The sequence below is a fragment of the Dermacentor variabilis genome, chromosome 3, assembly GCF_050947875.1.
Source record: "Dermacentor variabilis isolate Ectoservices chromosome 3, ASM5094787v1, whole genome shotgun sequence".
NCBI classification, from domain to species: domain Eukaryota; kingdom Metazoa; phylum Arthropoda; class Arachnida; order Ixodida; family Ixodidae; genus Dermacentor; species Dermacentor variabilis.
Window position 1 is genome coordinate 3436638 of NC_134570.1, and position 23025 is coordinate 3459662.

The following is a 23025-nucleotide window of genomic DNA, read 5'->3' on the forward strand; positions in this document are numbered from 1 at the left end:
TATACATTGAAGCACAAGAGTAGCTGGAACGTCCATGTATATTGTATTACACTTTGGGAAATATCCCGAAACTGGTGTTATCCTGGAAACTCATTTGAAATGGTTACGGCGTTCAATATCAGCGGCTACAATTCGTAAATTGCAAATTGTGCCGTGGAATAATTATGACGGTAATTGGCGATTATTTGTTAATTTTTGAATGCCTGTTATGATTTCTCAAACTATTATTGTCCGCCTCTTCGAATAATACAGCTCAAAGACAAGACATATTCTATCGGTCTGAGGCGATCTTTAAACATTTCAGAAAACTTATAAATGGTTATCCGTGTTACCCAGTCACTTGAGCGAAATCAGGGAAAGGAAATCCAGAAATTTAAATGTAGTTCAAGGTGGCTCACCATGTTCAGGCTGTCTAAAGTCACAGGAGGACGTGTACACATATTCGAGAGCATTGACAAAGCGAAGTTTAAGTTTATATGCTTATTATAAACATCAAAACACATCAGTTCAAGTTTACACCTGCGGCGGTTGCACTTCCATATTCCATCGTCCTCGTTACATCTAGCTAGTACAATAAGAAATGCTGAGCCGCAACAAGACAAAACTTCCCAAGAACCAGATTTTCAGTGTATGGGAATGTTGCAAATGACACAATGAGTTTGGAAAAAAATGACGTTCGGCTTCTCATCAACCTTGATTAAATAATTTAGATGGCAAACGCCTAGTGCATCAGAAAATTTTCTGAACACCGTTTCACATGAAGCCGCAAGTTTAAACATCGTGGCTTAGACGAACCGGGTTCTTGTAGACATTTTGCTGCGTTCTGGGTTGTGGCGAAATATAAGACAGGGGTGTCGTTTTTCCGTTCAGCTGGTGCACAAAAGTGCACAGCAAACAGGCATGACAGTGTATCTTTAGCAATAAAATTGTCAGGCACCTTTCATCTCACCTCGCGTGCCCGGAAAGTGAACTTAGAGAACACGTGCGCATCATCTTTGAAAAACAAACGCCAGGCAACGCGACCGCACCGCACGCACATGTACCCTGGCTTGAACAACTCCGACACAGTACGGCGGAGGTGCGGCGTTGGCCTGGTCAAAGGGTGTCGCCACCCTGAACGGCGAGAGGTGGCGATGACATCGAGGCACCCAAATACAAACGCGCGAGAGAAACGCCCGGTTACCGGACGACGCGTTTCTCAGCGTTCGCGCGCACTGACGCGCACCAAGCATTGCGGAGGCCGCGCCCAGTGGCGGCGACGCTGCCCGGCGTTGCGTTCGCAGGGAAGCGTGTGCATAAACCAAGACTTACTCAAGCACCCACCAAGATAGTCTGAAAGTAAAAGGGAAGCGGAATGCAGCAATAATGAAACGTAGCGTACGTTGGGGCCACAATAAATACGAGATGGTGTGTGGAATCTGGAAAGAAGTCACGGTGTCAGCACTGACTTTCGCAAATGCTATTGCGTGCCTAAAATTGCATATATTTTCGGGGTTACAAGTTAACCAAAGTTAGGTAGGCCGGTTCGCTTTGGCAGCCCACGGCAAAACCACAAATGCGGCAGTGCGTGGGTTGGGCCTTGCTTGAAGTTAGAGAAACGCTGAGCAAACGTAGTTTTGAAGAAGAAGACTCAGGAATATGGATCAAAATAAATGGGCGCCTAAAGTGCGCAAGTTTCTGTAGCTAAAAGGGTGGTTCCAGAAAGGAGGAAGAGGTCAAGAAAGTTGCCAAACAGGTACAGGATAATTGAAAGTGTAGATGGAAAACCTGGAGTAATCTGACAGAGAGTGAGAGAAAGAGCGAAAGCGAATTGTATGCAAAGAATGGGAACGAAGAAGACCATGCAGATTTAAAAAATGAGAAAAAAGAAATTAGAATTGAAAATATGTACGATAACACGAAAGGAGGTGCCTTGCTATGGGAGGCTCGAACTGGTTGCCCAAGTGCAAAACATACAGGAGCAAAAATCGCAATTAGATGAAGCATGTGAATGCTGCAGCAAAAATCCGGAGACCACTCAGCACATCATAATGGCATGCAAAGGGATTCACCCAGCGAATCGAGTACGTTATGTACAACTTCCAGAAGCGCTTGAATTTAAAGTAGACGAAAGTATCAAGCGGTCAGTAGTCGAGATATGCGAGACGTTTAGAATACTGGTGAAAAAAAAAGCTGGGAAGATACTGAAACGAGCAACTCCATTGCAGGCATAGGCAGCGGTACAAGATAGAGAAGGCCAAAGATATGTGTACACGAGTGCTAGAAGGAAAAGCATTGATAGCATACCTGAGTGACTCAAGCAGGCTAGGTGACGATTTGTTCCCGCCCCGCCTCAAAGGGGATGCCAATAAATCATCATCATTAGCGGGAAAGAGGAGTCGCGCTGCAGTACACGCTTCGTGCAGAATTTGTTTCGACGGTGACAACACTTGTATCGGTGTAGTGATGCACTGCTAGTGCATCACCAACGACAGTCATTGTGAGCTGGGCTCTCCCTTATTTTTGTACTACTACCACTGTTTTACTTATGAAGTCTACTGGCTTCGATGTGTCGTAGCAAAATTTTTACGGCAGACTGGTTGTGAAATTTTGTAAAGCACAATAAAGCAAATATTCTGCAGAATTTACTTCTGACGTCGATTTACCGGCGCGGTTATTACCATTACCGAAATAATAGTTCTTTTAGTTTTCGTTTTATATCAGTTGTGTTTTGAGTAATACATTGCGTTTTCCGCTGAGTTCTCTTGAATTTGATATCAATGATACAGTTTGACACTATGCCATCATTTAGCTCTGACCAGAGACTATTAATGCCTGCGCAGAACTCAGGTTGATAACTTCCCAAGGTCTCTCTTAAATAATCGATAAGGGACTTATGATTAGCTTGGCTATAATCTAATGAATTGTGAAAGTTTGACAGTGTGACTAATGCTCTTACAGTGAGTGAAAAATGTGAAAACTAGCCTTATTGGTGAGAACTACACTATAGTGAAACGACTGGTGCCTCAGAATTGAATGAGAGACTTTTCTTTATACACTCTGGATACGAACGCTAACTGCCCGAAGGCGTGCGTGGCCCATTTGCCCCCATCCTAGCGCAGATTCTTTTTCTGTTAAACACCAACACGCTCTCGCTTGCTCCCTTCCAGATGTTTTGATTTTTCCGCATCCTTCGCGGAGGGCCAAAGTGAATCGATCGCTTCGAGAGCGTATAGCTTTTGCAAGGGGCAACTGACAATTGCACCCTGACTCTGTGGTTCCCTCCAACCCCTTCCCAGCTTGAAGTAGCAGGGTAGGCTCACATCACTCAGACTGACCTGTTCACCGTTCACTCATTAAAGTTATTCTCTCTCTCTCTCTCTCAATTTGCAAATGGAAAAACATATTAAGCAAGTGGGCGCGTACAACGAGGCCTCTTTCTTGCAGTAAAGTGAGAACGCTGCCCAATTTTTAAAATGTTGCACTAGTAATGTAGCTTTCGCCTTAAAGCATGTCGCTGTTTCGCCCGAAACGTGTAGCATCGATTGCGATAGCAAGCTAGTGGACAGCTATACGAAGTTAGGACAGTAGCTTTATCGGCCGTATGAAGTCGTAAACACAGACGTGTACTAAATAAAAAAGTATGATGTCACCAGCGCACAAGCTAACGTGAACACATCTGACTCGATGACCGCGGAAACTCTCTGTCAGCACGCTGGCGGTAGGAAGCGTGGCAGAAGCGGCGAGCGAATTGACCTTCGTGCTGCTTCGCATCAACGCGAACTAAGCCGTGAAAACACAGCACACGGCGGACTCTGCCCTCTTCGCAGATGGCTTTCAAGATACAGCGGCCCTGGCGCATTTTTACAATTGCTAGTAAGTACAGCGGATTGTGGCATTTCCCGAGGCACTTCCGGAGGCGCCCGACGCGAATGAGAGCGGGTGCGAGAGAGAAAATCTAGGGGCACTTGCTCTGACTTTGCATGGGCACTGCGGAGCAGAAGTTCCTTTGCTCGTGTTGTATGCATTTGTTTCCTAGGTGTGCCCGCAATGCGGAGTGGGGTCAAGTTTGTTTACGCTCGGACGCTGGCTGCAGGCGCGGTGGAGCAGTGGGCACGGACGCCCCACTTGGTGAGGTTAGGTAACGTTACCATACGTTAGGTTAGGTTAGGTTAGCGCAAAAGGCGTTTGGGTGGCGTGGCGTATTCTCACTGCGGTTATTCTGTGAGGATTATTCTCTTTGCGTCTCGGCCACGTTTGCTTAAGTTAACATTCGATTAGGTTGGGTTAACCTAAAAGGCGTTATGGTAGCACGACGTATTATCATAGCGGTTGCAGGGAGGTCGAGCGTCACAGGCGGCCTTTCAGCCACTAGCGCTTAACCGCGGTTGCTAAGGCCTTGTAGATATTCAATATATGCGGCCCGGCCTGCACTACAGTCCCTACTGCTCCCACCAGAACATCCGTGCTTTTATTTTCAAGGCACATCGCCGTAAGGCGCGAGAAATGTATGATCCGGCACGACTGACTTAGCACGAGCGCCGCAGGTGCCAAACAGTCTGTCCGACACAGCGGTCGCCAACTGGGGCTTGAGTGCCCGCTGCTTTACCTGTTTTACCGCACCAGCAGCCAGCGTCCGAGCGTAAACCAACTCGACCCCCCTCTGCAATGCCGCCACGCCTCCGTAGTGCCTAGGCAAAGCCATATATATATTCAAGGAGCAAAAGCCACCACATTTTCTGTCTGGCACCCGCTCCTACTCGCGCATGCGCACAAACGTCTGGAGCCTCCGGAAATGCCACGCCCCGCTATACTTACTAGCCCCATCATGGCCCGGACGCCCGGACGGGCGCACGCGGCCTCCCGGGCCGCCCGGAATAGAACTTGTTTTCATTGGTGGTCTGTGCTAGAACGCGCCTCACAACTCCCTACTCTCCCCCCGGAGCCTTGCGCGTGACAAAAGACGGCGCGCTTCCTCGCCGCTTTCTTCCGTTGCGTGCGCGAGATTCAGCCGAGATCACCGGCTCACCCTCGCACGCTTTCCCTCGCACGTACAACATACGGCATGTGGCGACAATTTTATCGCGCTTGGACTTTATACAGAACCTCTTGGTGACGCCGACGGCAGAAATGAGCCTGCAGTGTCTACGTAAGTGATATCGTAATAAAAATTTCCCGAATGTCCACATACATCCCACTAATTTTCAGGCCTCTGGGGTTCCCGTGAGATATTTACGGCGTCCTCATGACGCCGTTAATTACCAAGTCGAATTTCGGCAGGTCATAGTCCCAGGGTCATGAACTTAAATAACGAGGTCCCATCGTCGTCTCTTTAGGCTCTTGTAGCATTTTGACCGTCTGGAAGCTTCTGTTCGCATTTCCTACTTCTTAGTGACTCACCCATAATGGAGGGAAGCTAGCGATACCGCTGACAGTGCACTATAGTATTGCCGTCAGATCTTACCGGGGGCGCAGGGGCTTTGCACTGATCGTGATGTTGCCTATAATTATATATAGTCAAACGAATATTGTCGATGCGCGCCCGGCGTTTGGATAGGCGCACTATGTTAACATTGATGAAAACGATGGACGTGATGCCTCAGGCACGTCAAGCAGATTTTAGTAAGTCTTGTGCTCCGTGCCTCGTCGTCGGGTCTCAGATACGCAGTTATTTTCCTGGAGCTTTCCGTGCCAGAAACGTTATTATGAGGGGAAAACACGGAGTAGGCGGGAGATGTAAATTCAAGATGATCAGCAAAACATATGTCACCTTGAAGAAGATAAGTCCACTTATCAAAACGTTGGCTCCCGCTTTTACCTTGTTCTTGTTTTGCTCATTATCCATTACGAGGCAGGCCATTGTGAGGGGACTGCGTATCAACTTTGACCACCTAGGAGCCGTTAACGTGCCACAAATGCACGGGACACGAGCGTTTTTGTATTTCGCCATCATCGAAATGCGGCCTCCGCAGCCGGGATTTCATCTGGCGACCTCATGCTTAGCAGCGCAAATGTGCAGTGCTTGAGAATAACTAACGAAGTTTAGGCCACGGCCTTAATGCCCAACTCTTCTAGGCCGTCGATCACGGCAGTCATTGCAAAGTCATGCCCGTCACGTTATCACTACGATTGAAAAGAAAAGTGAAGAAGCATTGAATTACACCGGTACTGGCATATGGGGCTGAAATTTGGAGGTTAACAAAGAAGTTGGAAAAAAAGAAAACTAGGGACTGCGCAATGAGCGAAGTATCAAAACGACAGACACAGGAACAAAACAGTGTTGGGGCGCTATAACGTAAGACTGTTTCAAACTTTTCTATTCCAATTCTGCAATCAGCCTTCCATGAATGGTCAAAAACTTTTTGGACCCCCCCCCACTTCACCTGTCTGTCAGGCGACGTCAAGAAAACCGCGATAACTCCCCATCTGATATCACGTGCACGCACTGATTGTGCATGCTTTGATCCAACAAAAGAACAATAATTGTTTCTCATTTGACGCCTTTTCGACTTTAGCCCTCGGCTATGGGCCAAAAGTTTTCGGGCTGCACCCACTTTACCTGCCTGTCACGCGACGTCACAAAACCAAAAAAACTCACCGCGTCAAAGCGACGTGTACGCGTTAAAGATGTGTTAATATGCCGAACAAAACTGAGTTTTCTTCAGAATAGCCGCAGGCTGCCCCGTTCCGAAAGGAATAAAAGATGGTTGCCGCCGATCGCTTAGGCACTGGCTACTCGCACATACCAAAGAGTAAGGGTTTATCTGCGTATAAGAAAACTTTTTGCTAGACCGTGTAACGTTTTCGAGCATTTTCGGCACGTTTACGCCCTCGTTCTGCCAACTCTTCTTTACTGAGGATCCGTTTTAGCGGCATTCTTAACCTTCCGTCTGATGCCGCCGTGATTTTCGACCAGCCACTGCAAGCTATGTAAAGGAAAGCGGACCAGTCAACGACGCCGGCACCACCCTCTTCATCCGCTTATCGATTTTCAATGCAGTGGCTCGGCCCCATCGAGTCCCTTTCCACTTGAGCGGGCTCCTCGCCTCTTGTCAGCCAATTAGATAATTAAATTATCAGTTTTACAGGAAGGGTTCAAGGGAACGGAAGCGCAGTCAATAGGATGGCAGGAAACTACACGGGATGAAATATGCAGGCTTACGATGGCGCCAACTGGTTCAGTTGGACAGGGGTAAGCGAGAGAGCTGGGGGACCACTTTGTCCTGAAATTAACAATATTGTAACGTAGATTGAAGACGAGTCTTACAAAATATACGCTTCTCTTTAATGGCGGGCCAGACGAAGAGCGTGATGGTATGGTATGGTATTCCTTATGCGATGGCGCACACCCACTGTGGGGGATTGGCCAAGATTTGGATAAAATTAGGCTATCTTTATTAAAAAACTGAAAATGGTAAAGCTAACTGGAGGAAATGAACAAAAATAAAATGTTTAAGAATTCAAGATAATCTCTTTGTAGCAATTATAAAATCCTCCACGGTTGAGCAAATATCCCTGTGGCACTGTCCAAGAGAGGAGGCTCCTAGAGAAGGGATATTTATCATTGAAAAGCTCAAACCAAGCGTACGCGCTTCGTCGTCCTCCACGGCACCGGCCGCTGCGTGCGCCGTCCCGCGGTGCGGGAGCCCCACAGCATTGTGTATGATGATGATGATGATGGGTACGCAGTAGAAGCTAATACCTATTATCCGAAGATACAGCTAAGAAACGCAATAAAGTTTGTCAACCGTTTTAGGGGTGATTTAACGTCATCGACCAGTTCCAACACACGGTCTGATATACATAGAGATCGAGAAAAAGAGAAGACGGGAATGTTGATTTGAAAGTGCCTTGTTGGCTACCGTAAACTGGAGAGGCGAAGAGGGGATTTCAAAGAAGAGAGAAAGGATTACGGTGAATGTGTGCAGACAGCACTACGCACTTAAACGCGCTCGCAGAAGCCACTCATTTAGAAAAAGAACCCTCAAAAATTGATTCGTAACCTTCTGGCCATATGATTGGCGGAGATGGTGCTCCAATACACATCTGTTCTCGTTTGCGGCAGCACTCCCACGAATGAACAGTGCGTGTATATTACAAAGATGCTGCTGGGAAAACAGGGGGAATGCGGGAGATTGGCCATTCAAAACGACGAGCAAAACGAGAAAAAGGTAAATCCAGGAACGAACGTTTCGACAAGTGGACTTGTCTTTTTCAACGCGACATGTGCTCTCCTCGGCAAAGTATATATAGGTATGGTTTTTTTAAAGGGGAGAGATGGTAAGGCGGGTAGGCGAGGCAACGACCGAGGGTGTAGAATCGAAAAGAAAGATGATGAGCTGCTGAACGTCCGTGGGGGAATGTGGAGTAGCACCGCGTGTGAGGTGCCGCGCAGCTTCTCATTATTCAATTTAACTACCAGGCCGTCATTTCTATGTGGTTTGCGATTGAGAATTTTGGTACTTTCGTACAGAATTGTTCTTTTACGTTTAGTGCTTAAACGGTTTCTCCAAATACTGTTTTATCATTTCCGCGCAATTGAAGTCGCTTTATGTCGGTGTGCTTCGAATATAGCAAGTCGACAATAAGCTTAGTACACATATACAGAAGTCATGAAATTCACGACGAGTAATTATTTTTGAAGTGACTGACAATCACTTTTCATGGTACGTATCTTTCCTAATGCTATGAAAAGGTTACCGGTCAGGGCGTCTAACCATGAAGTAGTAACGCGGAAAACGCGGTGGAACATTTTTTGTAAGAATTTTTTTATCTGCACTGAGGTCGTTGACTGTAAGCTTGCTGAAAACGGTGAGAGGTCAGCGCGATTACACGCCGGCATCAGCGGGAGGCAGACGGCAAGTGCGGCCGTAACTGTGATTTTGTTTATCAAGGAAATGTTCCTGAGATTTGAGTCTTCCAAGCGATAAAGTAGTTCTGCAGTAATAGCTCCACGTTTTCTTGGTTTCCTATCCAACCGCTTTGGCTTAACCAGTCAAAACGAGACTAATTGGGTCGAAAACGAAATGACGCTCTTACACGAGGCACGCAGCTCAGCGTGTTGCCGTTGCCATGCGTGCGCTTTTGATTTCGAAGCATACTATAAAACGCTAGTGTGTAATAATATAGCAACTGCAATTTTACGCAATAATTATGTCGTACTTAATAACAGCCGACGTACAGCAATCTTATCGACTACATCTGAAATACCAAGATTTCATCGCCAGGCCTCGCCGCTTGCTAGGTTTTGCGTCTTTCTTTGCCAATTTGAAATCGCGAACAGCGTGCTGGATTCTGCCACCGCAAATCGTGGCCATTCGATTTCCATCAACGTCTCAGGACACGTTCTGTCCAGTTGCAAGTCCGCTTAAGAATTCATCCAAGGCTTTACATTCCTTCTTATGTTTCGCAAATGCCAAGAACAGCGATGCGACATCGTGCGACCGAAGCGAGAACCCCTCGTCGGCTATTTCGCATGCGTCATCATTTCGCAGCACTGCGGCGCGAGCTCGGCTGCCGCAATAGCCGCGAGCGCCACTCGTTGGTTGACGCCTCGGCAGACGATGTGGCCTCATTTTCTCCAATTACTGAGCCTGGGGCAAGGTGGAGACCTTCTGGTCAACGGTTGTGCTTTGAGTAACGGCTAACTTAAATTCTGCAACGGCAACGTGCCTACCAATTTAGAAATTGTTGATGATGTTTGTTGCGAATTGTATTAGTGATTCCGCAAAAAAATATGTGCACCACAATCACGAAGCTTCATCAGAAAAAAATGCACTCTCCACCCCAGTCTTGCGAAAGTGCATGTCCAGCGAAGCTACTGAAAAGCACCACTGCAGCTCCTGACGCGCGTATGCGATGCTTTATTGCTTGAGAGCAATTTTGACAGCACGCCGCCGCTGGTCGCATGGCTGTTTCTTTTCCCCTTTGACGAACGACGACACGAAAAATTTCGACAACCAAGAGCCTAACGGCTCGGCTGTAAAATACACAATTTTGTCTCGGGTGTCCCTGTCTTTAGCAATCTCCGAGAATCATCTCATGTGTATGCGGCATACCTTAGTGTGAGGGTGAATTATGCGAACAGCTACACGCAAAAGCAGAACAATGAAAAATAGTACAGAAAAAAAAACAAAATTCTGTCCGACGCAAGCACGAGGTTAATTGGGCACAAGAAATAGCTCAAAATAAATATGAACCTACACGGGGTACCCGCGAGCACGCAAATGCAGCAATATGCGTGGCAAGACGCAGCGATTTTCCTATTGAGATGAAGTAAATGATTATTTAGACTAGCTATACACGCACGTGGCATCTCCACAAATGAAGCAACATAATGAGACAGGGTGCGGTTAACACGTCAGGTACAAACATCGAAGAGGTAATCCCTAGTGTGAATAACTGCAAAAGCAAGTCGAGTACAACCGATTGCTTGCGAGAGTTTTCGGGTTTTGCTACAGTGTGTATATCTGGTACCATTCAGAATACAGTGGCATGCAGGTATACAGTGATTCCAAAGAGGGGCACGAAACACCATCTAGAAAAAGAAAGTAAGGGTTACCGAGACTTGTTGGAGACTAAGGCATACAGTGACGCTATCACTTTGGAGGACAGATATATTGTGAAGACCATAAAGGCATTTTCGGCATACCATAGAATACATCTTTTTGAAGCTAGGGCTGTTGCTTTAGGGTAAAATGCTGGAGGCAACATGTTTAATATATGGATGTCATTTAACGAGTCGCCGTATGCACGAAAGAGATGTGGCTAGTAATAAAGAATAGCGTGGGAATGATACGAACATCTTATGTGCACGTAAAATATTCTTAGTAACAGCATTACTAAGCATGCATAAAATATGTACTTACAGGCAAATTAAGCATAAATAAAGGTTTTGCGGAATCACTGGCTGATACTAAAGACGCTGCGAGGCAAGCGATAGTGTAGTTCACCAAATTTTCGCCTCGTGCCATGGGGCAAGAACTCATTCAGGCTGCACGCTAGCTTCTTTTTATTCTTATTTGTGAGCGCACAGAACGCAACACAAAGCGAGTCCATGTTTCGATGGCTTGGCAGAACGCGCAACGTGCAGTGTGGACGTTGCGTGCGGACGTGTGTGATACAGAGTGAGCAGTCCACAGCTACCTTCGCAGCATAGAAAAGACAGTCCCACTTTTGGCGGGAACTGCCCAAAACGCGAGCCTGCCTTGGCCTCTTCACTACGTTATCACCAGCTGTCACAAATTGCATCATACAGAATTGAAATGCAGGGCCATTCAGCAGTTTCCTGTCTATCAACGTTCCTATCTCGAAATCGGTATTTAAGACGCTGCTTTCCTCGACGTTCCACGCTATTTCAACGCACTGCAATGGCGTTCATCCGAAAGTGATAATCTTAGGAGAGTGGTTTGCTATTTAAACGTAGCCAAGGGAGGCTTAAACATTAGCGACACGTCAGGGCAAGGATGGTGAAAAGTGATGACAGGCCGTCCTTAATAAGGGAATAGTTTCATCCCCTTCACCCATGGTAATGTGACACCTGTTGGCGCGCTCATGTATGTGTGACGAATCTATCTACCTATCGCGCGGGTAATGCCATCTATACTATCACTAAGACTAAGAAAATGACGCGCCTGATCGATTCCCGTGTGCTTGCCGCGTAATTTAAATTTAGTATTCATAAATATTGGGTGCCGAGACTAGTTGCGACAAAACAATCGGGCCACTCTACTCGACAGTTTTTGAACCGAGGTCGCGCATGGTTGGGCTGGCCGTTGGTAGTGAGGCGAGACACCGCGGAGCAGCCGCGACTAGGACGAAACCGAGGCTTCTGGCTTTCCTGGCGTGATTGCGGGCCGCAGGCTAACAGCGGTGCTGGCGACTGGATAGTTGCGTCACTTTCATTACCTCGCACATTTGCAATTATTACAACCTGGCCTTCTTGAAGGATGAGCGAATGCGCTGTCGCCGAGACAATTCACGCGGATTAGACTAGAATCGTCCAATCGAGCCGGAAGGCCGTGGACAAGGCTTGGCGCGCGTAACCCCGGTGTTAGGGCGAATCGGTGTCTGCTGGAACTCCTGAAGGGCGAGCACTGCGACCAGACGACGCGACGATCGATGGAACGGGGATTCCCGCATGGGTACAAGTGGCGCCCGCGCCCCGGTCTGCGAGCTAGCCCTCATGCGATCAGCTGTTGCCTCTCTCCCTTCACACAAGCCCTTGAGCATCCATTGACGCGAGAGCAGCACTTACCTGTTTGGCCGGCTGTTTGTCCATGGTGGCGGACGGTCAGCAGCATCCCTGCCGAGTTGGGCTTCCCCGCGTCTCGCCGTGTGGCACTGACGACAGCCGGGCCGCCGCCGCCACCACCATCACTAACGGCGAGCTCCCTTTCTCTTTGCACGTGGCGTCATCAACGCGTCACGGGTCACGTGCTCACTCGCGCTCTTTCTGGAATCAGCAGCCAGCTGAGCGGCGGGAGGTCAAGCGGACTGCTTTTCTGCTGGCGCATTTCCTAACTCGGCTGCAACGGGGACAAGGCGTTGCCTGACGCCTTGCCTCTTTACGCACGCTCCCGAGCCCGGCGTCAAGCGATCCGCATCGCCCGTCTGTCAAGGTCCACGCTGACATTTCTCAATGAAGCCTTGCCAAGTGGTAGTCGCCAGTTTTCCTTCCCTCAAGGAAAGCTCCATTTGGATTTGGGCTTCGAATGAAACATTTGCTTCGAGCATGGAAGTGTTTAAGAGCAGTGTTTGGTAAGATAATTCTTTATACGTTAGAAATTTTGCAGAGCTCAATTTAAAAGGTAAAATCTTAAGAAAAAATTGACTTTTGCAGAGTTTTTTCAGAAACAGCATAACAGTAACGAGTAGACTCTAATTGAGACAATCCCTGACGATTTTAGAGGGAAATACGCTGAAGCACGTGATAAACGACCTGACATTAAATGACTGACAATCCGGCAACAAAACTCAAGGGAGACACAAGGATTGCGACTATGTCGCCTATGTCCCTCAATTTTTTGTGACTTGAGGTACTCGCAGAGTAGCGTGAAGTAATAAACGCTGGGCCACTGGGCATTGCTTTCTGCTCCAACAATGGTGTGCGCGTACGTTGGACCTTTGAACAAAGACCGAGTGCTGTTAGTTGTTTAATACGAGCAGGTAACTTGACTGTGGAAAAGCAGAGCGTGAATGGGCACTATGCCGCAACTGACAGGTTGGTCCATTTATGAGGGACGACTGTGTAGCAGCTGCGGCAGTGGCAGTCGGGTTTTTCATGAGCTGTCAAAAAAGGAATCTTAAATATAAGATATATGTGTCTCGCATCTTGTTGCAACATATCTAAGACAACGCCCAGAAAGTCATACCGATTTGGTGGCATATACATGTTTTTTTAAAGCGTGCAATTATAACATTCTACCGGTGCTAACATATATATGGGGCAGAAACTCGGAGGTTAATAAAGAAGCTCGAGAATAAGTTAAAGACCACGCAATGAGCAATGTAATCAACGAAAAATGTTAGGCGTAATGCTATAGACAGCAATAGAGCGTTGTGGATCATATAGCAGACGGGGATAACCGGTTTTCTAGTTGGCATTATGAGAAAAAAAAATGGAACTGGGCAAGCCTATAAAAGGAGCCTTCGAATGGAAAATGTGTTTTCGAAGCACGAGGAGCCGCCGCATATCGTGGACGTCAACAGGTGTCCGCCCAGGCAAACTCTCGAGGGCTGAGGCGTATGCGTCGACTGCCAAGCTCGTAGGTATGCTGGGCAACAAAGACTGAACGTTAAAAGACACAAGAGTATCGCCATCTCCGAGGGCAATGTCCCGTACCTTGTCTATGAAGTCACGGGAGTTGACGTTCGTGGCGTTGCACGCTCAGATGTCTCGACATCTGAGCGTGCAATGTAGCCGAGGAGACTAGGCATTCTGCACAGATCTGCTGAACAGCTGCCTAGAGAAATTATGGAAGCCGCAGATCTAAAAACGCTGGGAGAATCCTGTGCCAGCATGTTCTCCATAAGAGATGGACGCACTTCTGGTCAGGAAACACGAATTAGCTTTTGCTTCCCCTCTTTGTGTATGTTCCGTTTAACGCTAGTGAGCCAACATTTGCTGGGCACGTACATTAAACTTTCGGTTGTTAGATCACCTCGGCTTTCTTGTTAGTCCTATGGGCTCTCCAGTGCCGTTTGCCGCGAGGCTATTGTTTATTTTTTTAGACTGCAGCAAGTCGCTTTAATGGCCCTTATGATGCTTCTGTCTACCTTGTAACTTTTCTTATTTGGGCAACGTTGCAAGAACATGCTTGGTAGAACATGCTTATATCTTGCGTGTTTAAATATATGCTCTGTGGGAATATTTTATCTGTCTGTGCTTAATTTATGCCTCTTTTATTACATGTTAACGGCTGTTTGCAGTGCGACTTAAACAAGTAAATATAAGATTTTAAGATTACTATTCTGTTCTTGTAGGCTCCACTGCCCAGCAAGGAGATCGGAAAACTAACAACTGGCATACTGGCCGCAAACAGACATGATTGTGCTGTCAACAGGGCTGAGATCGTCTTCCTCATGATAGTTCAAAACTTATATGTATTTGCATTTAGGCATATTGTACACGAACCTTCAACATTTATGTCTATTTGCATTATTCCTGGTGCTGGTGTAGCAATAAATGTGTGCTGCCACACAGTGCTGTCCGCGAAGGTTATTATTTTAGAGCGCAGCTCTTTGGCGTCCGTTCCTGGGTTTCGCGTCGTCGTCGGCGTTGTCGTCGGCCTCGTAACCAGCTCCGCCCCCCTTTCATCCCCCCAGCGCTAGCAGCGACCGACTGATACCGCTGGATGCCGCTGACGCCGCTAGAGAGTCAAGATAACGTGACTGCATAGAACACCGTCGCCGCCATGCAGAAAGAGGAGGAAAGGGTCCCCCCCCCCCTGTTCTTGTGTGGCGGATAGGGTGCTCTTCAGTTGCCGACGCGCCGGTTATTTCACGTAGGCCCCGGCACGTCGACGAATACGTGACCACCTTCCCACGGCCAGACCTGGTTCTTAGCGCTGCGGAAGCGAGGGTATCATATTGTTTGTGTCGGCATCGGCGGCGTTGTCCCTGAAACCAACTCCGCAGCTGGGGTTGACTCACTATCGGCGTCAGCGGCATCAGTCAGTCGCTGCTATCTCTTCCCTCCTCCCTTTATCGTGTTGTCCGCTTGCTGCGCGCGCTTCTGCCCCCATCGTTTGCCGCTGGGTGTACACGCCGCCCCCCTCCCCCCTCTTCCTGCGAGTCTCCGGTTGTCAAAGCGCCGGCTCGAACTTAATTCCTTTCTTCGCTCCTCCTCCAATGCAACCCCTGTGCGGTGGCAATCAGAGAGCCAGATCGGTGGCGGCGGATCTGTATATGTGCACCGCCCGAGCCGAAATTGCCGCTGCCGTTCGCCACTGCGAAATTATCTGCCAGTTCTTTCTGAGCCATGAGCGAGACGACCGATGGAAGTCCTCCGTCTGCTGCTGCTGCTGCTGCTGCTGCTAAACGAGCTGCCAGAGCAGAGGCCCAGCGCCGTCGCCGTCAGAATCCAGAGGTGCGTGCCGCCGAAGCAGAAGCTTACCTAGTGGAGTCTTTGTTAAAGGAATACGTGTGAAAAATAAAAAAAAAATTCTGTGACAGCGCATACATGTGTTGCTCGATTTCTTTGCCTCAATCTATCGAAAAGGTGAAACAGCTTATTTGCTGCGCTCAAATTTCGCATTAGGAAGTAACGTAATCGTCGGTAATTTTTTTTGTCATTTTTGCTTCATTGCCGTGAAGAAAAAAGAATGAGAGCAACTTTGAGCTCTCAAACTCTCCGCGTAAAAATTAACCTAGCATCTATAAATGCTATAAATGTCCTCTTTGTGTCACATTTATTTCTGTTATTCTGATACGTTATCTCTGTAAAACACAGCGAAAAGCTTCTACATGCTTAGAGGATAGCTTGTTTAACAAGAACAGCGTGCTCTAAGATAACTTTGAGAGTGAATACTTGTGGTGCCAACAATAGAAATGTATATAACAGCGTGATCGAAGTCAGCAGCCTTGATTTTCTATTTGCAATATGAGCATTTAATTTAAATACCTATAAATGTTAACTAGCGAGCCACACTTTATTTAAGGCGACGCTTGATATTTGTGGTGGAGTGTGTGTGCTCATACAAGTGCCACAATTGAAGTGTGATGATCTTGCTATTTTACATTCCTGCACATTAGTCACTATGTTTGAAATATTCGTCAGGTACATTTGCTAAGGTTTTAGTATTAGCTCACATGTATGCAAGCATTGCTTCTACTACTTGCATGAGCATGTATAGACGTGCAATTTCAAAATGTTTTCGTAATTTTATTCTTGCTCAATTACAGCCTCAAAGACTGCTTTTTTTCTCTCTCTGCCAATTTCCCTATAATACTGGCTTGGAAGCGCTGCACGTGGCTCTATGGTAGCACTTTTTTTTTTGGATGTTACCCATAATTAAAAATTTATAATGTTGTATTTTTGGATTTGCTATATTGAATTTGTAGTGTCTTTGGAGCCATATTCTTAATGTACACCAGGGTGTGCAACAATACTTGTGTGGTCTTCAAAGGTGATATAATAACAATTGTCCCATTCCTGTTGTAGTGCCCGTAACGCTATGGCGCAGTTCAAACGCTCCTGGTTTTCTTGTTTGCTAGCCACAATGCAAACTGATATAGGCAGTTAACAGCATTTCACTGATGTCATGTATAGCTCACAGCGTGATATCATGCAAATGTTACTACTTTTCAGGAATACTTATTGCTCACATGCACAGAGTGAGTGAGTGAGCGAGTGAGCGAGTGAGTGAGTGAGTGAGTGAGTGAGTGAGTGAGTGAGTGAGTGAGTGAGTGAGTGAGTGAGTGAGTGAGTGAGTGAGTGAGTGAGTGAGTGAGTGAGTGAGTGAGTGAATAAACTTTATTGCAGGTCCGGAGAGGACGCGAACTCGTCGCGCACCCGGCTAATCCCACGTCGGGACCGGCAGGTCTAGCCCACCGGCCCGATCGCGGGCACGCCGGACGGCCAGGATTTGCTTTTCTAGAGCGGGGCTACGCAGAAGCGAGTGCCACCCCTCCTTGATGAACTTCGGGTATGTCGACCCGCACTCCCAGAGCATGTGAGGTAGAGTGGAGGTCTGACCGCTGGACGGGCAGGCGTCGTCGCGATACACGTCGGGGTAAAGAAAGTGCTTCCTCCAGTGCTTACACGGATATGTATAGAGCTTTAATTTCAATATGTTTTTAATGTTTTGTTTTTGTTCAGTTGTAGGCTGAAAGAGTTGTTCTTGGTATTGATGCCAATTTACATTTATATTAGCTTGCAAGCATGCATGGCCTTACGGCCCAGTCTTCTTTTTAGGCGTCTCCTATAGCCGAAACTTTGTATATTTTTTGCATTTTCTACATTGCATTCGGAGCGTCATTATTGTCCTGCTCTAACGGTGCACATGATGTGTAAAACTTCTTTTCTGCAGTGTCTGAGGCGGATATGAACACAAGTTTCCAATTCATGTTTTAGTGCCTGCAATCTAATATACTTAACTTTTGCCTTGTTTTGTTACTTCCTGACTGCAGTACAAATTTTTACATGGACAGTTAACACGGATTTAATGATGACGTGCATGAGAGAGAGCGTGTGTGATTGTGAAGAGGAAGAGGTGCTCAAACACCATGATATGATACAAGTGATTTCCTGTGATATTATGCAAGTCATACTATTCTTTTGAAGTTTCAAATCTAGTCATGCTCCAGCAAGGCCTGCTGGGTTTCTGGTGTATCCTATGTTGTATTTTCGAATAAAGATATTGCACTTTGAAGAACCTTAGCCGTGGAACTGTCAGTGTATACTCGAATTAGTTGTACAAGCTAACTGTGCCTCCTCCTCAGGAATTCATATTGTGTTTTTAACTGTATTGTTGGAAAAATTACCGTTACATATTTAGTCAAATGTTGAGTAATATACTATCCCACGGGGAGTTTCATTTCGTCAGAAATCCGAAGGGATACGTAGCCCTTTGCTGGCTGAAATACAACGGTTTAAGTGATTTGAATGGAGGTAAGTTTTTTTTTTTACCCCATTCAGGTGAGCAATTTTTTTCGCAGGGAATTTTGTATGGGCCCTGATCTTTACATGGTCCGCCGAGCCGGCTGCGGCCTAACAACGGGGACGCGCCGCCTCTTGGGTTTTGTATTAGAAAGGCTAAATCCGCGGCATGGTACGCTCAGCCAGCTGTCGCCAAAAAACAGAGGTGCGTCATTTCTTACTTTCGCGCTTCTCTCTGCTTGCGCCTCTTCTTTCTTGCGCGCTTCTTTCCGCGGCCGGATTAAGCAGACTGCAACCGTATCCGGAGAAATGTGAGCCCTCGCGGAGGACGTCACTCGGCCGGTCCTTTTTGGACACGGTCTCTTCACGCGCTTGTGCTTCGAAATAGCTCACCTGTCCACCTCGTGTGGTTTACACAACAAAGGGTGTCCCTGTCTCTCTCAGCCTGAGCAAAAAAAAAATTTTGCTGGCAAATTAGAACTTACACAAGCTGTGGCATCTACTCTTCGACTGCAATGGATATCTAGTCAAAAAATGCTCGCTACCCCTCAAAAAGCACAACAAAGGGGGGCGCGGGAGAACAGATCTTTTCTTACCAATGGCATAGTGCATGACAGACGCATACTCTTTTTGGGTACAATTGCGTAGCTGTTAAGCAATTAATTAAGGAAATCTTTGCTTTGCCCGTGAACAACGTCAAGTGTTCAGACCCTTGACCCGTGCGGATGCTGTTTTTCTCCTCCTGCGCATGCATTTACGTTTACTGTGTGGACTGTTCCAAAGCTATCATTCAGCATTCAGATATTCAAAAAAGAAAATCAGTCAGCTGAAATTCTTTCCTTTTCTTTCATTTCTGCACGCCTTCTAAATGATACCTTAGGAGCAATCCACCGAGTGAACACAAATGCATGCGCAGGAGGAGAAAAACAGCAACAGTGCGAGCCAAAGGTCGGAACACTTGACGTTGGCAAAGCGAAAATTTGCCTCATTTATTGCTTAGCAGCTACACAATTGCAACCCAAAAGAATACGAGTCTGTCACTTAAAATGTAGTATTCGAAAGTAAAGCACTTTCTGTGGCTCCCGTGCTCACCTTTTTTTGGGAAGTAGGTGGCATTTTATGCTTTTATATCCTTGAGGTCGGACAGGAGATGTTGCGGTGTGCGTAAGGTCTAAGTTGCCTGCAAAACACTTTTTTTTTGCTTAGGCTGAAAGAGACATAGGGTCACCCTTTGCCCTAAAACCTCACGAGGTGGACGCGTGAACTATTACGAAGCGCAAGCGCGTGTAAAGGCAGCGTACCAAAGCGACTAGCCGAGTGGCGTCCTCCGCGAGGGCTCACATTTCTCCGCGCATGGTTGTAGGCTGCCTAATACGGCCGCAGAAAGAAGCGCGCAAGAAAGATGAGGCGCAAGCATAAAGAAGCGCGCCAGAAGGAAGAGACGCACCTCTGCTGCTAGGCGACAGCTGCCTGGGCGGAGCATGCGCAGAGCAACGGGCTTTTATGGAACATACCGCAGAAAGAAGCCCAAGGAAAGAAGAGCTGCGTCCCCGTTGCTAGGCGAGACCGGCTCTACGGAGCATGCGCAGCGCGGTTTCCATCTGGGAGCTCCTGCAAGACGCTTTGTGTAAATAGTTTAATGCTTCAACCGGTATACTGTAGAAAGTAACCTCTGTATTAGGCAAAGGCGCTCAATACTGTATGCCTGCACTGAAAGTTAAAGTGTTACAGGTTATTGCAACCTCTTGTTCAAGTACACGCCTACTTAGCTTTAATAGAAGATAACATTGTAAAGGTTAATATCTCACTGATAAACTAAAGGTGCACAAATTTGTGAAGATTTATCCGTTTAATAAACGTCACCTTGCTAATGCTACTCAGCAAAGGATAATTGTAACGACCGCAAAAGGCCATGACGCCTCGTGCGGTTCGAACACTTCGTAGTATTGACAACTCGCGAAGGTGTACTAAGCAAACTGGAAAGTCCACTTCATTTGCTACGTAGCGTGTCAACGAATCCACAGAAAGGGAGAATGGAATTTGTGGTATAATTTTTGTATTCTCCTTTCGCGTGCGTACCGAATTCGGCAATCTACTTCTCCGCGCATTGTACTCATTGAGCGAAAAGCCATTTCCTAAAACAAACAGTGAAACAGCTCCCGACGCAATTTCGACAGACAATCGCACCGATCGCTGCAACGTTGCGACGCTGAGACCAACCGGTTGGTTGTAGCGGAAAAAGAGGGGTAGGCACTGCGACTGCGATTTTCGCCGCTATGCGACGGAAATTGCATTTCCGGTGCGATGAAAATTGCAACATGTGAAATAGGCTTTATGCGCGCGTTCCTTGTCCGCGCAAGTTTTCGCCTGCGTTCTGAGTGCGCCTCGGTGAGGCCCATTGATAAGGTGCCAAGCGTCTCACCGCTATTTGTTTGCAAGAGATCAGTAACAAGCGGATAAGATTGACTGGCTACTACACGATATCCCACCCAGGCTACCCTAAGGTCGCGACGGACATAGCAACCAGTACAGGTTATCTGGCGACTAGCAGCATCAACCACCAAATCGTAACAATACTACCGCAGAAGCGTAGCAGGGCAAAAACCATAATCACGAACGTGTGTAGCCCACCTAAAGAAAGGAGGGCCGATTTTGAGGCCCTCATTCGGTACGTCATGTGTCACTCCGGCACCCAGGATAGACTACTGCTTCTTGGGGACTTCAATGCCTCTCACACCAGCTGCGGTTACCGAACAGACACCTCCAAAGGCCGGGAGCTGGAGCGAGCGGCCGAAGCATATGATCTCCAACTCATCATTCTCCCTCGAAACCCGACGAGATTTGGTAACAGCGTCAGTTCGGACACCTTTCCAGATCTAACATTCACAAATAAAATCAACAAGGGTATTCTGGACCAATCCAGGAGAGGATCTAGGCAGTGACCATTTTATCATCAGCGTGTCAGTAGGCTCCCTGAAAATTCGGCGACTCTGTGGCCAAGTGGTAATCACGAACTGGGTAAATTATCGAAAAATTCCTATGCCGGAGATATCACCTGAGAACGCTGAAGAGTGGGCAACGCACATACACGAGACGCTCATAAAGCAACATCTAAGCGGCTAGCGCTCACAGCGGAAACTCCGGTAGTTGACAACCATCTGCTACATATGTGGGAAGCTGGAAGGGGGCTAACTAAACGATGGAAGAAACAGCGACTTAATCGCAAACTGCGCCACAGCATTGCTGAAATATCCGAGCGGGCGAACGCTTACGCACAGCAGTTTGAGGCAGCGAGTTGGGCGAGCTTTTGCGACTCACTTCACGAAGCGTTGCACACCTCCAAGACATGGGCGATACTTCGCAGCATAATGAAACCAGGAAAAACCAAAACGGACAATAACCGCACCCTTCAAAAACTTGCCGGAGAAATTTCAGGAACAGATCAGGCCCTCTTCACTGAACTTAAAAGAAGTACGTAGGAGCAGTAATCACTCCCCCATGCACCTTTCCATACCAAGGGCAAGAAAACGCAGTGCTAGACGCCCCGATAACTAAGTCAGAACTCATCGCGGCAGCGCAAGCTGCGAAGAGAAATACTGCTCTAGGACCAGGTCACCTCACAAATATTATGATCCGGAAACTGAGCGAAAAGCACTTTGAACAGCTTACTCGGTATTTTAATGAACAGATATGGGAGAGGGGCTTGGTTCTGGAAGGAGACCAAAATCGTGCTTATTCCGAAAGCAGAAAAACCTCATGATCTACAAAATCTCAGACCGATATCACTAACCTCCTGTCTTGGCAAATTATTTGACAAGGCGGTCCACACACGTCTCAAGTTTTACATTGAAGACCGCAACCTATTTCCCACAAACATATTCGGCTTTCGCCAACGTTTGTCGACACAAGATATCTTCCTACTACTTCGCCAAGAAGTTCTTTGCAGCACCACGTTGCAGGACATCTCGCCCTAGCTCTTGAATTGAAAAGCGCATTCGACATTATTTCACATGAACTTATCTTATCTGAGCTAAATGACATCGGCTGTGGACAAAGAATCTATGACTACGTCCGCTCTTTCCTGACCTCTCGCATCGCGACAATAGGCATCGGCACTACGCGCTCAGACCATTTTCCGATTCCCAATAGAGGTACACCGCAAGGGGCGATACTCTCCCCCCTTCTTTTCAATATCGGCATGAGACGCTTAGCCAAAACACATGACGTCATACCCGGACTTGGGTACGCGTTATATGCAGACGATATTACCCTATGGGCAACCAGCGGCTCTTTAGTACAAAAAGAACAAATCCTACACGAAGCAGCGACCGTTGTTGAAACCTTCGCTCGCAGCAGCGGAATGAGCTGCGCTCCCGATAAATCAGAATTTATCAGGATCCGAGGTCGAGGCCGTGAAACTAACGAGCCGGTCGACCACTTTCTAGGAGACAGCTAGATAAGGGAGGTCCAGAAAATGCGAGTGCTCGGACTGTGGCTGCATAGCAACAAACGAGTAGACCACACCATTAAAACCCTTAGGACTACGGTGAAACAGATCTGCCGTATGATTCGTAGAGTAACTTATCACTGAAAAGGTTTCAAGGAAACAGACGATCCAGCTCGTTCATGCCTTTGTGCTAAGGCGTCTCACATATAGCTTCCCTTTGCAGGACCCCACGAAAACAGAACTAAAGGCCCTAGATGCGTTGATCTTAACGCCGTACAAAGCGGCTCTCGGCCTACCACAGGAAACCTCTACTGAACGCCTACTGGCCCTCGGGATTCCCAATAACTACGAGGAGCTACGGGCAGCGACGCTCGTATCTCAACGGGAGAGGCTTAGCTTAACCTCCTCTGGCTGAAAATTACTTTGCCGCGTAGGTTACCCTACTCTTCCACAGTATGCGGGAGAAGAATTCGAATCTCTGCCCAAAGTCCTTCGTGAA

The 23025-nt window shown here is 47.3% G+C and overlaps 1 protein-coding gene across 3 annotated transcripts in view; it reads right to left on the reverse strand.

Annotated features, from left to right (window-relative positions):
• Window positions 1–12392, reverse strand: part of LOC142575088 (monocarboxylate transporter 9-like) — a 218223-nt gene extending 205831 nt beyond the window's left edge. The window contains exon 1 of one of the 3 annotated variants that reach the window (XM_075684071.1): window positions 12236–12392. In XM_075684071.1, coding sequence (XP_075540186.1) covers window positions 12236–12259 — 24 coding nt within the window. In that variant the 5' untranslated portion in view covers window positions 12260–12392. The remainder of the gene's footprint in view (window positions 1–12235) is intronic. The other 2 variants (XM_075684070.1, XM_075684073.1) reach the window with 2 other exon arrangements.
• Window positions 12393–23025: the final 10633 nt, after the last annotated feature.